This window comes from Muscardinus avellanarius (genome assembly GCF_963383645.1).
Source record: "Muscardinus avellanarius genome assembly, chromosome: 1".
In the NCBI taxonomy this organism is placed as follows: Eukaryota; Metazoa; Chordata; class Mammalia; order Rodentia; family Gliridae; genus Muscardinus; species Muscardinus avellanarius.
In genome coordinates, this window is record NC_137786.1 from 158,654,224 (window position 1) to 158,668,307 (window position 14,084).

The 14,084-nt window shown below is 44.2% G+C and overlaps 1 protein-coding gene across 1 annotated transcript in view; it reads right to left on the reverse strand.

Moving 5' to 3' along the window:
* Positions 1-14,084, reverse strand: part of HEPHL1 (hephaestin like 1) — a gene marked incomplete at both ends in the record, with an annotated part of 85,937 nt that overhangs the window by 42,680 nt on the left and 29,173 nt on the right. Inside the window, 3 exons of the mRNA XM_080692610.1 lie at positions 1,200-1,454; positions 12,174-12,353; positions 13,676-13,888. Of these exons, the coding sequence (XP_080548736.1) occupies positions 1,200-1,454; positions 12,174-12,353; positions 13,676-13,888 (648 nt within the window). The remainder of the gene's footprint in view (positions 1-1,199; positions 1,455-12,173; positions 12,354-13,675; positions 13,889-14,084) is intronic.

The following is a 14,084-nucleotide window of genomic DNA, read 5'->3' on the forward strand; positions in this document are numbered from 1 at the left end:
TACTGTATATCCATTGATTCTTTCTTTTCATAAGGAAGAATGTTCTGATATAGCCACTGTGAGCTGAGCTGATGCAATGACTTAAAAGAGATGTCAAAAGGAATTCAAGGACTGCATGGGGAACCGGTCCTGACTCTCTATAAAGTCCTTTCTGGTGCTAAATGTTTATAAGTCTACTTACAGTCGCTTTAAGAGAACAAGTGGTTTTCTCAGATGATGTCTCTTCAACCAGCAAAGGTTTTCTCTCCTTTTTCATCTGTTCAGTTCCCACCCACGTTTAAGGCTCAGGTTAGGAGCCAGCTTCTCAGGAGTCACCCTGATTACTCTGTAGTTGTGACTGTAAGTGCCCAAAGAGCATTACCATATTGTGCCTTATATTTTACTCACTAGGTCTAACCACTAGACTTTAGGTTCCTTGAAGTTTTCATCATTTTGTTCAATCATCCCCCATCTTGTTCTTAGGGAAATGCTACAGCATCTCATGCAGGCCTTGAGCAAAAGTTCGGCCAGGGGACTCGCAAAAGCCTAAGTCCCCCTTGAGTATGATCAGCATCTCCTTCTTAAAAAAAATTATTTTAAGATTATGCAGATTAATATGTGTAATTAGAATTTTATGTATTAGCATTATAACTAAAATAGATGGGCAGCAACATGTGAGAGACTCAGTCAGCAAAGATTTTTTTTCCCCCAAGGACAAAGTTTGGGCCAACATATAAGATTAAGTTCAAGCTGACCTTGTGATATGAGGCAAAGCATACATTCTATGATTTATTAAATGTCTGGCACCGTGCCCTGAAGTCTGTTAAAGACTTTTTCTGTCCTTGAAGTTTTCTGCTTGCATCACTGTAGTTTTGTCTATCCTGCCAAGAAATAAAGTATAAAGATTGTAGCAAATCCCAAATAAAGTTGGAGAAGCTTGCATCTGATCTCGTGTGTCAGTGTTTTCTCTCACGACCTCCACTCTTCTCTCACCAACACATGACCCCCGATTCCTGCTAGGGCTGGACCCCGGCAGGAAAGTGATTCTTAAGTATCTGTTGATAGGATGCCAACTAGATGAATAGTGTATTTGCCTACATATTTAAGCAAATATAATTCATATAAGAATCTACCTAATAGCAAGTGCTGGACACGCATAGTGACCATTGTGGCTCAGTTGTCCCATTCTAAGCATCTCCACACGTCACTGTCCTTTTTACCTTGCAGGTGATCGCTCACTTGGCAGGTTATCAGCCACTTCCCAGGATTCTCAACTATCATTTCTGCTGTGAGGAAGGTGGCTGGAAACAGGTTGACCACATCAGTCCGATGCCCTCTGCTGATGAAGGTGTTACCATAAAAATAGATGGAATGGATGTCGATCTCATTTCCCATTCCAAAGAGGTGCCAGGACACAGATTCACCAACACACATTTCAGGCTCGGGGAAGTTTCCAAAGAGATATCCATTGAGGGCTGAAAATAGAAAGAAACTAATGGAAGAGATTCCCCTGTAAAGGCAAGCAGGAATCAGAAACATTGGTGACTTGTACTCTAGCACAGCAGGAAAACCAGTGCAGATTGTTGGGTCTAAGGTTTTTATACAGAAATCTTAGTTCTTAAGAAAAATATATACTGTCCCAGAAAGGGATAAAAAGCTTTGTATGGTATTGTATTGTATTCTCAAGAGGAAAGCACCTGATAAAAATGACTATCAGTAAACATTAAAAACTTCACACAGGTTCAAAGCCAGCCTCAGCTACATAGTGAGGCTCTCAGCAACTTAGTGAGACCCTGTTTCCAAATAAAATAGAAAATAGGTCTGGGAGTATAGCCTGGAGGTAGAAAGCCCCTAGGCTCCACCCCCAGTACCACAAAAAAAAAAAAAAACAGCCTTGGAACTGAGTGCCAGGAATCAACACAGGGCTGCTCATACTTCTAGGATAGTTCAGTTACTTTTTCTCATAATTCTTCATCTGCTTGTCAGCCAGACACACCAGACTCCATGTTCCTTGAGACTAGAAACTCTGTCTTATTCATCTTGCAGCTATAGGGACCTAGCAGAAAAGCTGGAACACAGTCACCACTTAATTATCACATGAACAAAAGCATGAGGCAAGATGAAAAGGAAAGGAATTGACTAGAAGATATAAATATATATAATTATGCTTTACACATGCACATGCACAGCTGCTAATCTGGGTGGGAAGTGTGTGTGCATGTGTATGTGTGTGTGCACGTGTGTGTACGTGTGTATGTTCATGCATGTGTGCATATGTGTGAATGTGTGTGCTTGCACGTGCATGCCTGTGTGTGCATGTGTGTGTGCATGTGTGTGTGCGTGTGTGTGTGTGTATATGTGCATGCGTGTGTGTGTTAAAGCAGAAAGCAAAGGCAGTTTTTACTAGATGTTACTGGGGCAGAATCTTGTTAGTTGCGCTTATGTCACAATAAAAAGTCAAGGCTTAGCTTGGCGTGGTGGCGCATGCTTGTAATCCCAGAACTTGGAAGGCTGAGACAGGAGGATCGCACAGGTTCGAAGCCAGCCTCAGCTACTTGGTGAGGCTCTCAGCAACTTAGTGAGACCCTGTTTCCAAATAAAATATAAAATAAGTCTGGAATTATAGCCCAGAGGTAGAAAAGCCCCTGGGTTCCACCCTCAGTACCACACACACACACACAAAAAGTCAAGGCTTCCCTTCTTAAATTGAAAGTGAGTTTAAAAAGCTATTATCACTAAGATAGTAATGACTGAGGCAGCAAAATTAATTCTGTATAATTTTAGTAAATGTAAATAAGTTGATCAATAAATATTTTGTTGATTAAGCATCTATCATAGGCTAATTTTTTTCTATACTTGGTTATGTCTTTTTGGACAGTCTTGAAGAAAGATTGTTTGCAAACACCTATTTCTGCATAGAGATTGGTTTTTATTTAAAATGTAGTCTATATTTGCTTATGTAATTCATTCTTTTTGCTGGGAATTTTCCCTCCAAAAGAATAAATACTATAGTAAGAAGAGTTATGTGAGCAACTGAGTCAGGTTTTTTTGTTTTTTGTTTTGTTTTGGGTTTTTTTTGGTACTGGAGATTAAACCTAGGAGCATTCTACCTCTGAGCTACACCCCCAGTTAATCCTTCTTATTTTTTATTTTAGTCTTGCTAAGTTACTGACTGGCCTTGAGCCTATGATCTTCTGTCTGTCTCAGCCTCCCAAGTACTGGGATTACAGGTGTGAGCCAGCACGTTCGTCTGAGTGCCAGCACACAACTGAGTTTTAAGTCATCAAGATACCTAGTTGTTTCCAGCAATAGTTGAGACCTTCTCTCCCACTTTGTAGAGAACAGGAGTAAAGCTGGGCACAATAGACTTGAACTTAGATCTTTGTTTATTCATCCTTTATCGTTTCTCTACCTCCCACTCTCCTCCTCCTCCTCCTCCTCCTCTCCCTCCTCCTCCTCCTCTTCCTCCTCCTCCTCCTCCTCCTCCTCCTCCTCCTCCTTCTCTTTCTTTTTGCTGTACTGGGGATGGAACCCAGGGGCATTCTACCTCTGAGCTACACCCCCAGCCCCATTTTTTATTCTTTATTTTAAAACAGGGTCTCACTGACTTGCAAAGGGCCTCAACTAAGTAGCTGAGGCTGGCTGCAAACCAAGATCCTCCTGTCTCAGCCTCCCGAATGCTGGGATTACAAGTGTCCACCACCACGCCTGGACTCTTCTTCTTTCTTCTCCCTCCTCTCCTTCCTACCTGAAATGTTTTCCAAGCATCACTACACCCAGGGTTGCTGAAATATTACCAGAAAGAAAAGAAAGGGTGTGTAACATGATGGAAACAGTGAGAGTACTGATAACTATGCCTCAACATGCTCTGAAATCAAACACGGCCAAATTAAAATGCATTTGCTATTAGATTTTTCACTAATTAGATCCAGGCCTCATACATGCTAGGAAAGCACTCCATCACTGAGCTGTACTCCTTTTCACTTGTCTTCTCTCAGGCAACTGTCTGGCATGAATTATGATTTTTTATTTTTTTGTGGTGCTGGGGATGGAACTCAGAGGCTTTCTACCTTCGGGCTACACTCCCAGACCTATTTTCTATTTTCTTTGGAAACAGGGTATCACTAAGTTGCTGAGAGCCTCACTAAGTAGCTGAGGCTGGCTTTGAACCTGTGCGATCCTCCTGTCTCAGCCTCCCAAGTACCGGGATTACAAGTGTGTGCCACCACGCCCAGCATGAATTATGATTTTGACCTTTACCAAGTCATTGATGGTCATGACCTTACTTTCTTCATCTGTAAAATGGAGGGGTAATCCTCAGTTCCTTCCCTTCTTCTTTGGTGGTACTGGGGTTCCTGGAAACCATTCTACCTCCGGGCTACACTCCCAGACCTATTTTTATACTTTTTTATTTGGAAACGGGGTCTCTTAAGCCAGCGTGGGCTGGCTTTGAACCTGCACGATCCTCCTGTCTCCGCCTCCCAAGCGTGGGGATTACAAGCGTGCGCCACCACGCCCGGCCTTCCCTTCTTTTTATGGTTTTATGACTACACTGAGGCTGCCTCAGGTAGGCTGACTCTAAGAGACAGACCAGCATAAAGGATGGAGATGATCTGTCAGTGAGTGAAGTGGGCTGTTTATATCGAAGATTTCCTTTATGTTCACTAACTTTCTCTAGGAAAAGGTTGGAAAAAGACTTCTTAATCCCCACACCCTAAAATGCTGCAGGAAGCCAATGCTCTGCAATATAGGCATGTGTGACGGGCCCCGCCCATCAGCCAGTAAGTCCGAGAGCTAAGATGGCGCTGAGCGGAAATCTTCCCCAGAGCACTTAGGTGGTAAACAGCTTTCAGGAAGTGACGACAAGAGCATGAGATACACGGGAACACCGCATGCCATAGGGCAACAGCCAATGGACTGGCTGTTGCCATGAGTTGTGCACGTGAACAGTCTGCTGATTGGCTGTTGGGCTCTATATAAGGGGAAGATTTCTGGGGAACGAGAGAGAGAAGAGAAGATTTACGGGAAGAAGATTTGCGGGAACTGTACAAGAACCTGGGGTAATAAAACTGCTTGAGGAAGATCGTGTAAGAGTCGTCACTGCGCGCGACAAGTGGTTGGCCCGTACGGGGACCTTCGCTTTGATCAGAACCTCGGCAGTCCAGGGCAGCCGGCTGGTAAGTACTCCTTGACTCCGAAAAGGGAGGAGGAGGCTCCGTTTACGGAGGGTTATTTTCCCCGATCAAAGGGGGCTCCATTAAGGAGGATATTTAGTAAATAAGGCTCGCGGATAAGCGAGGCTCGCGGAAAAGCGAGGAACAGCGCTGTATTTTCCCCGATCAAAGGGGGCTCCATTAAGGAGGATATTTTTTAGTGTAAGCAAGTTAGAGAATCGGGCTGGTCCTGATTCGACAAGATGGGAAATAGTCCATCTCACCCATTGCATAAAGCATTGAAAGCTTTGTTGAAAAGTAGAGGCCTAAAGCTTAGGGACAAGACAATACAAGATTTTCTCGAACAAATAGATAGGGTAGCGCCATGGTTTACAGTATCAGGGAATCTTTCTTTAGCAAGCTGGGATAAATTGGGAAGAGACGTAGAACGCGCCGAAGAACAAGGTATTGTCACAGGAGGGACTCGGCCGCTTTGTCGGCTGATTCGTGCCTGTTTGGAAGAAAGGCGCTTTAGAAAATTTGTGCAGGAGGGCCAGGCAGCTTTAGACGGTGTAAAAGAGGAACGTTCAACTTCCTCTAAAGTGGCCAGTGAGGAGGATTCAGAGTCAGAGGGGGAGGATGAATCTGAGGAGGAATTAGAGGCCATTTGTAAACAAGTGAAAGCTTTTGAACTGATTAAAGAGGAAATTTCGCCTCCTCCGTATAACCCTTCTGCGCCCGGAGCAGGAGAAGGTGTCTCTTTTAGTAGTCAGATGTGGAGAGATGCGGGAATTTTTCTAGCAAATCAAGCTTTCCCAGTTTTCCAGCTGCAGGAGGGGGGAAATCGTTATCATGAGCCTTTGGACTTTAAAACAGTTAAGCATCTCGCAGAGTCAGTTTGCACATATGGGTCGTCAGCTGCTTTCAATATAGCAATAATAGAGAGTTTACATCGCTATGCCATGACCCCAGGAGACTGGCAAAATTTAGTTAGGGCCACCTTAAATCCTGGCCAATACTTGGATTGGAAAGCTTATTATATAGAATATGCCACTGAACAAGCTGCACGTAATCGAGCAGCAGGAAATTCAGCCTGGGATATAGACATGCTGATGGGCCAAGGACGATTTGCTAATCAACAGCTTGGGTATCCACAACAGGTGTATGAACAAATCAACAGACTCGCTACCCAGGCCTGGAAGGCCCTCCCTAACAAAGGAGAGGTATCTGGTAACCTTACAAAGATTACTCAAGGATTGACTGAACCCTTTTCAGACTTCGTTGCCCGTCTAGTAGAGGCTGCGGGAAGAATTTTTGGGGATTCTGACGCGGCCATGCCGCTCATTAAACAATTGGTCTATGAGCAATGCACTAAAGAATGCAGACAGGCCATCACTCCTTACAAACATAAAGGCCTAGAGGTGTGGATGAAGGTGTGCAGGGAACTCGGAGGACCCTTAACCAATTCAGGACTTGCTGCAGCCATTATACAGGCCTCCGGACAACAAAGTAAGAATAGTACCAAAAATGGCAATTGTTTTTCCTGTGGAGCGACAGGACACTTAAAACGAGATTGTCCTAAGTGTAGGGCGTCCCAATCTTATCCTTCTCCTCCTGAGTATTGTCGTCGATGTAGAAAAGGAAGGCATCCTACTTTTGAGTGCCGTTCGGTTAAAGATATCGATGGCAACCCCTTGCCCTATACTGGAAAGCAATCATCAAATACTCAGACAAAAAACGGGAGGGCGGGCCCTCGTTCCCAGGGCCCACAAAAATATGGGAACCCTCAGGTGTATGGGGCCATGGAGACACAGCCACCTCAGTGGCCCAATTTACAGCCTCCGGAACAGTCCGGCGAGCCACTCCAGGTTCGGCAGGATTGGACCTCTGTGCCACCTCCAGGCTGGTATTAACGCCACAAATGGGGGTTCAAATTATTGAAACAGATTTTCAAGGTCCTCTGCCACCTAATTCTGTTGGCTTACTTTTTGGAAGGTCTTCCTCTACCATGAAAGGACTTGTAGTCCATCCGGGGGTTATAGATGAGGATTATACCGGTATCATCAAAGTGATGGTTTCAGCGCCCCGGGGTATCGTTGCCATTTCCCCTGGGGATAGAGTGGCACAGTTACTTTTGCTTCCCAGTCTACATGGTATGTTTCCTTCAGCAGAGGGACGACGCGGTATTGGTGGGTTCGGTTCTTCAGGAAATGAGTTAATATCTCTTGCCTTTGATATGGGAACTCGTCCCTTGATAACCTTGGACGTGGAAGGCAAGCAAATCCTAGGACTTTTAGATACTGGGGCAGATAAAAGTGTCATCGCCTGTAAAGATTGGTCATCTTCATGGCCCACTCAAAAGGCTACCGGAGAACTTAGAGGTTTGGGTTATGCTAAAACCCCTGACCTCAGTGCTAGGGCTTTACATTGGAAAGATCAGGAGGGACATAAGGGGCAGTTTGAACCCTATGTGCTGGAGCTGCCAGTTTCCCTCTGGGGAAGAGATTTATTAGTGGACATGGGATATTCCTTACAAAATACATCTTATTTCCCCCAAGCCCATAATATTCTCCTTCGCCAGGGCTACCACCCTTCCTACGGGCTGGGAAAACACCTCCAGGGACGTAAAAGCCCAATTCCTACTAAAGAAAAGAGTGGTCGCGAGGAACTGGGTTTTGTGCAGTAGCCACTGAGGAGGCAATTCCCATTACCTGGAAGACGGGAGATCCAGTATGGGTTCCTCAGTGGCCTCTCTCCCGTGAAAAGCTTGAAGTAACAAGGAAATTAGTACAAGAGCAATTACAGTTAGGCCATATCCGGCCATCCACCTCTCCTTGGAATACCCCGATTTTTGTGATAAAGAAAAAATCTGGAAAATGGAGGTTATTACACGACCTCCGAGCCATAAATAGCCAAATGCAGATTATGGGGCCAGTCCAACGAGGGCTTCCACTCCTCTCTGCTATTCCGAAGGAGTGGCCACTTATCAGCATAGATATAAAAGATTGTTTTTTCTCCATCCCTTTAAATCCTGCGGATACTCCTCGTTTTGCTTTTACTGTTCCCTCTATTAATCAAGAGGAAATTGACAGTAGATATGAATGGGTGGTCCTCCCACAAGGAATGGCCAATAGCCCTACCCTCTGTCAATTATATGTAAATAGTGCTCTTGAGCCCGTAAAAACCAAATTTCCAGAAATTCGGTGTATTCATTACATGGATGACATTTTGTTAACCACAAAAAATCCCTCCATACTTGAGGAGGCTTATTGTCACCTTGTAAAGATTTTGGAAACTCATCAATTATTCATCGCCTCAGAAAAGGTACAAAGAGGAGAAAATATACACTTTCTTGGCAACATTGTTCTCCCCCATGCAGTCCTGCCTCAAAAATTAATTATCCGCACTGATCAATTAAAAACCCTCAATGATTTCCAAAAACTGTTGGGAGACATTAATTGGGTTCGACCCTTTTTACAAATTCCTAACCATGCCTTGAAACCTTTATATAATCTGCTCGTAGGCAATCCTCAATTAGATTCTCCTCGCGTCCTTACCGATGAGGCCCGCCATGCGTTACAATTAGTAGAACAAGCACTTACGAAAGCGTCTCTCCGTCGAGTGACCCCTGGACAGCCATTATGGGCTTGTATCCTGGCCACTGAAAAACAGCCTACTAGTGTTCTTTGGCAACAAGGACCCCTTCTTTGGATTCACCCCAAAGTCTCCCCTCAAAAGGTAGTTGAATATTATCCCACCAGTGTAGCAAGCCTTGCCCTTAAAGCCATTCAGCAGTGCATCCAACATTTTGGCAGAACGCCCGATAAGCTGGTGGTACCGTACACTGCTCTGCAAGTACAAACGCTGGTAGCCACTATTGATGATTGGGCTATACTTATGTGCTCTTTCAGTGGTGAAATAGACAATCATCTTCCCAAAGATCCATTGTTACATTTTGTTCTGGAACATCCTCTCATTTTCCCATTGGTCACTAAAAACAAACCTGTAGCTAATGCAATTAACATTTTTACTGATGGATCCAAAACTGGTGTGGGGGCCTACCTAATAGAGGGAAGCGATCCTGTTATCATCCAATATTCACATACCTCTCCACAACTGGTTGAATTAAATATTGTTTTAGAAATTTTTAAGAGAGTTTCTTCTCCTTTCAATTTATTATCAGATTCACAATATGTGGTTAATCTGGTTAGATCGCTTGAATGCGCGGGTCAACTCTCTTTACATACTCCTATTCATTCTATGGCTAGCCAAATCCAGATTTATATACATTTAAGAAAGACACCATTCTTTATCCAGCACGTTAGGGCACATACTGGATTACCTGGCCCTATTACATATGGAAATGATCTAGTAGATAAACTCACCAAGATACATATGATTTTTTCTCTTACTCAAATGCAACAGGCACAGGCATTTCACCGTCAATATCATGTAAATTCTAAAACATTACAACAGCGATTTAAAATCCCTCGACATCAGGCTCGGGAAATTGTAAAAACCTGTAATGCCTGTGCCCCTTTTTTACACCCCTCACATGTGGGCATTTGCCCACGAGGCTTGCTCCCTCTACATCTCTGGCAAATGGATGTAACTCACATATCTGAATTTGGAAAATTGAAATATATCCATGTTTCCATAGATACTGTCTCTGGAATTATTCATGCATCTGCTCATGCCGGGGAAAAGGCACATGACGTCGTCAATCATTGCCTTGAGGCCTGGGCAGCATGGAATATGCCTAAAGAAATAAAAACTGATAATGGCCCGGCTTATACTTCCCAAAAATTCACATCCTTTTGTTCACAGATGGGAATAACTCTAAAGCATGGCCTTCCGTACAACCCTCAGGGACAGGGTATTGTGGAACGCGCCCATCGTACTCTTAAAGAATGCTTGATAAAACAAAAAGAGGGAATTGGAACCAATATGAAACCGAAGCAGCGCCTATCCTTAGCCCTTTTTACTTTGAATTTTTTGCAATTAGATGTCAATGGCAAGACTGCTGCCGATCGTCATTTTGCCCCCTCGGGTACGAGCCAGGGTTTCGTGCGTTGGAAGGATGCCCTCACAGGGCAATGGAGGGGACCTGACCCAGTGCTCACATGGGCCAGAGGCTCTGTTTGTGTGTTTCCACAGAACGGCGCCGATCCTGTCTGGGTTCCAGAGCGGCTGACTCGTCTGGTGAAACAAAAGGATGATGAGCCATCGACTGATTCTTTTGGGGACCATGATACTGTGGAATTCCAAGGATAGGAAGTGATCCACAATGGGGGCTTTTGACTGCTTTTTCTTTTCTATTGCCTTTGAGTCATTCTGCTCAAGTTCTTCCCCGCTTAATCCTTTTACCTTTTCCCCTTAAAATTGGCACAGGAGCAAATTCTACTTTTGCAGGTTATAATTTTACTTATTAGAGCCTGACCATGGCCTTTCATTCTAACCTATTTGATCTGTGGCTTCTTTGTGGGATAAATGGCAGTTGCACGGATTTAGTTCCCCTTGTCATGATTAATGATAATGCGTTTATTGCCGCTAATCTTTCTTGCGAGCTTTCTGCATATCCTACAGATAACCGGTCATCGAAATTTGACAATTTGACAAGACGGTTGCGGTTGGAGATCATCAAAACCAATACTACTCAAGTTGACCCGGTGATGGCCCGCACCTTGATGTCCTGGATCCAACAAGCAGCTCGTCATTTAAAAGAGTGGGCTGGACTGGGTGCTCTTGGTCTTTGTCTGGTCTTACTGTGTATCTTATGTCTCTACTGTCTTAGAAAACTAATCCGTCAGCGCGCTACAGATCAAGTGCTCATAGCTCAGGCATTTGCAGCCATGGAGTTGGGACAATCCCCTCAAATATGGCTTGCGGCGATGGGAAAGTCTTAATGACAGGATGCCAGCTAGGACTGCACTCGGGACCCCGGGAGGGTGCATCCCGAGGAGGGCATGCTCAACTGCATACGGGTTGCCACTGATTCTTGTCCCGTCCCTGGCAAAAGGTGGTGGGCCTAGAAGCCCCTTCCAAACATACAGGGGTTGAGTCCTCTGTCCTCTCCTGTCTGAAAAAACAAAAAAGGGGGAACTGTGACGGGCCCCGCCCATCAGCCAGTAAGTCCGAGAGCTAAGATGGCGCTGAGCGGAAATCTTCCCCAGAGCACTTAGGTGGTAAACAGCTTTCAGGAAGTGACGACAAGAGCATGAGATACACGGGAACACCGCATGCCATAGGGCAACAGCCAATGGACTGGCTGTTGCCATGAGTTGTGCACGTGAACAGTCTGCTGATTGGCTGTTGGGCTCTATATAAGGGGAAGATTTCTGGGGAACGAGAGAGAGAAGAGAAGATTTACGGGAAGAAGATTTGCGGGAACTGTACAAGAACCTGGGGTAATAAAACTGCTTGAGGAAGATCGTGTAAGAGTCGTCACTGCGCGCGACAGGCATGGGCAAAATTTCTGTCCCAACTGATAAGGTAACTATAGAAATTCACCATTTGGAACAAATACAAGGTCTGTCCTACAACAGATGATCAATAAATACTATCACTTTAAGGGATACCTGGGAACCAACAAATTCACAAATGTCTATTTGTCTATTTAAACCCGAGCTATTTTGCAGTTTTTAAAATTTATCAGCCACTCACACATGCTTACTGGTGAAGGCAAGATGTTGCAAAACACAGGATTATTACCCAGTGGTGATTTTGTGTTCCTACACCCACCTGGGCTCACCTTGGCCACTGGTTGGTTCCTGATTATTTTCCTTGACCCCTCTATTTTCTGCATCACAGCCTCACTCATTCTCCATGCCAAATTCACCTGTATCTGTTTATTGCCTTGTCCCTTCTCTAACTTTTTGGGTTCCCACATGTATTGTCTTACATCACTTTCGAATCGCTGTCATCACTAAGTTATACATTGTGCAAAACTTGGCTCAACATTTCCGTGCATCTTGCCTCCCTTAGATTACCTTCTAGTTCACACAGCACCAGTAGGTATTTAAGAACATGGCAGACACTCACCGTGCATTTTGTTGCTCCTCTGGAAAACAGCATCACCTTTGTCAACCGAACTGGGGTCAGTGCAGAAATGCTTGATATTTTCATCAAGGTACCAGCTTTGATTCTCATCCACAAGAGTAAACATTATAACAAATTCTCGATCCACATCAGTCCTTGTTCCTGAGTACCTATTCAGGACGCCTATCAGGAACATTCAAGAAAGGGGAGAGAAAAGTTCAATATGGATTAAATCATAGTGAGCTTTTCTTCCTGTCAATGGTGTATGGCCGTTTTGAACTATCGTGAAGACTTAAATATACAAGGTTAACCCATAACACACAATAGAAAAGTAGCATTGAAGGAAAAGACAGAAGTGTAGATCAGAAAAGTCATAAAACAGAAATCTGCACAACCACAGTCATGGAGTCCTAGCTACATTTCAAAGAGGTAGTCTTTATTGACAAAGTATAGGCTCAGTTAATAAGGGATAAAACAGTAAACCGAATGAGTGAAATCCTGAGCAAAAGGTATTGCTGGTCATTTGACTAAATTTTTTACTTTTCTATGTTTAGTGTCAGAGAATGTGGAGCTTTTTGCTTGGTTGGTTTTTATTTTTATTTTTATTTTTTCAGTGCTAAGGATTAAATCCAGGGCCTCATACATGCTAGGAAAGCACTCCATCACTGAGCTGCACTCCTATCTCTTATCTTGAGATAGAAGCTTCTGAAATTGCCTAAACTAGACTCACACTTACAATCCTCCTGCCTCAGCTCCCAAGTACCTGGGATTTCAGGCATGTGACAACATGCCTTAAAACAAACAAACAAACAAACAAACAAACAAACAAAGGCATGTGCTTCAGAAGTGATGATTCTTTTTTTTGTTTCAGTACTGGGGATGAAACCCAGGGGCATTCTACCTCTGAGCTACACCCCCAGCCCTATTTTTTAAAATTCTTTATTTTGAAACAGAGTCTGAGTTCCAAAAGGCCTCACTAAGTAGTAGCTGAGGCTGTCCACAAACCGCGATTCTCCTGTCTCAGCCTTTCAAATGCAGGGATTACAAATGTGCGCCACCATGCCCGGCGAAAAGTGATGACTCTTAAACAAAATCATTATCCTTTGCTATGGTGTCAAATTAATTTTCTACATTTAAAAAAACTGCCCAAGCTGGGTGTGGTGGCACACGCTTGTAATCCCCGCGCTTGGGAGGCTGAGACAGGAGGATCGCACGGGTTCAAAGCCAGCCTCAGCTACTTAGTGAGGCTTTCAGCAACTTAGTGAGACCCTGTTTCCAAATAAAATATTTTAAAAAAAGGTCTGGGAGTATATCCCGGAGGTAGAAAGCCTCTGGGTTTCACCCTCAGTACCACACACACACACACAAAAACTGCCCAAATCTTAAAAAAAGTTTGAGAGAAGAGACACATTCTGTGTGGAGCAGAGAAGATGTGTAGAATAAGACCTGAATCTTGTTCACACTTTCAACACACCAGTTACTCTGGGGAAGGAGAGGTTCCTTACCTTCCTTACACACCAACAGGGGACCGATCAGCCCAGAGCAGATGTCCTTGGGGGCATCGATGTGTGAGTGGTACACCCACGTCAGGCAGTTGGCATCTGCAGGAGCGGGTGCGTATTCTTCTCTCACTGGCCAGACATAGGTATAGTTTTTGCCAGGAGGAACCATGTCGTCATCCTTGTTCCTTCCAGATGTTCCATCTGGGTACAAGGCTCCTTTCAAGAAAAGATAAAGCATATTAAAACCCACAGAGATCCCATGCATTAGTGAAGGGGGCCAGCGCTCTGGAATCAAACATACTCAATTCAAATGTATTTGCTATGGGACTTGAGGCAAGTGACTTTGAGTCTCAAAGACTTGTGTTTCATCGGTAAAACTGGGATGTTGGTGTTTCTCTCACAGTGATGAGAC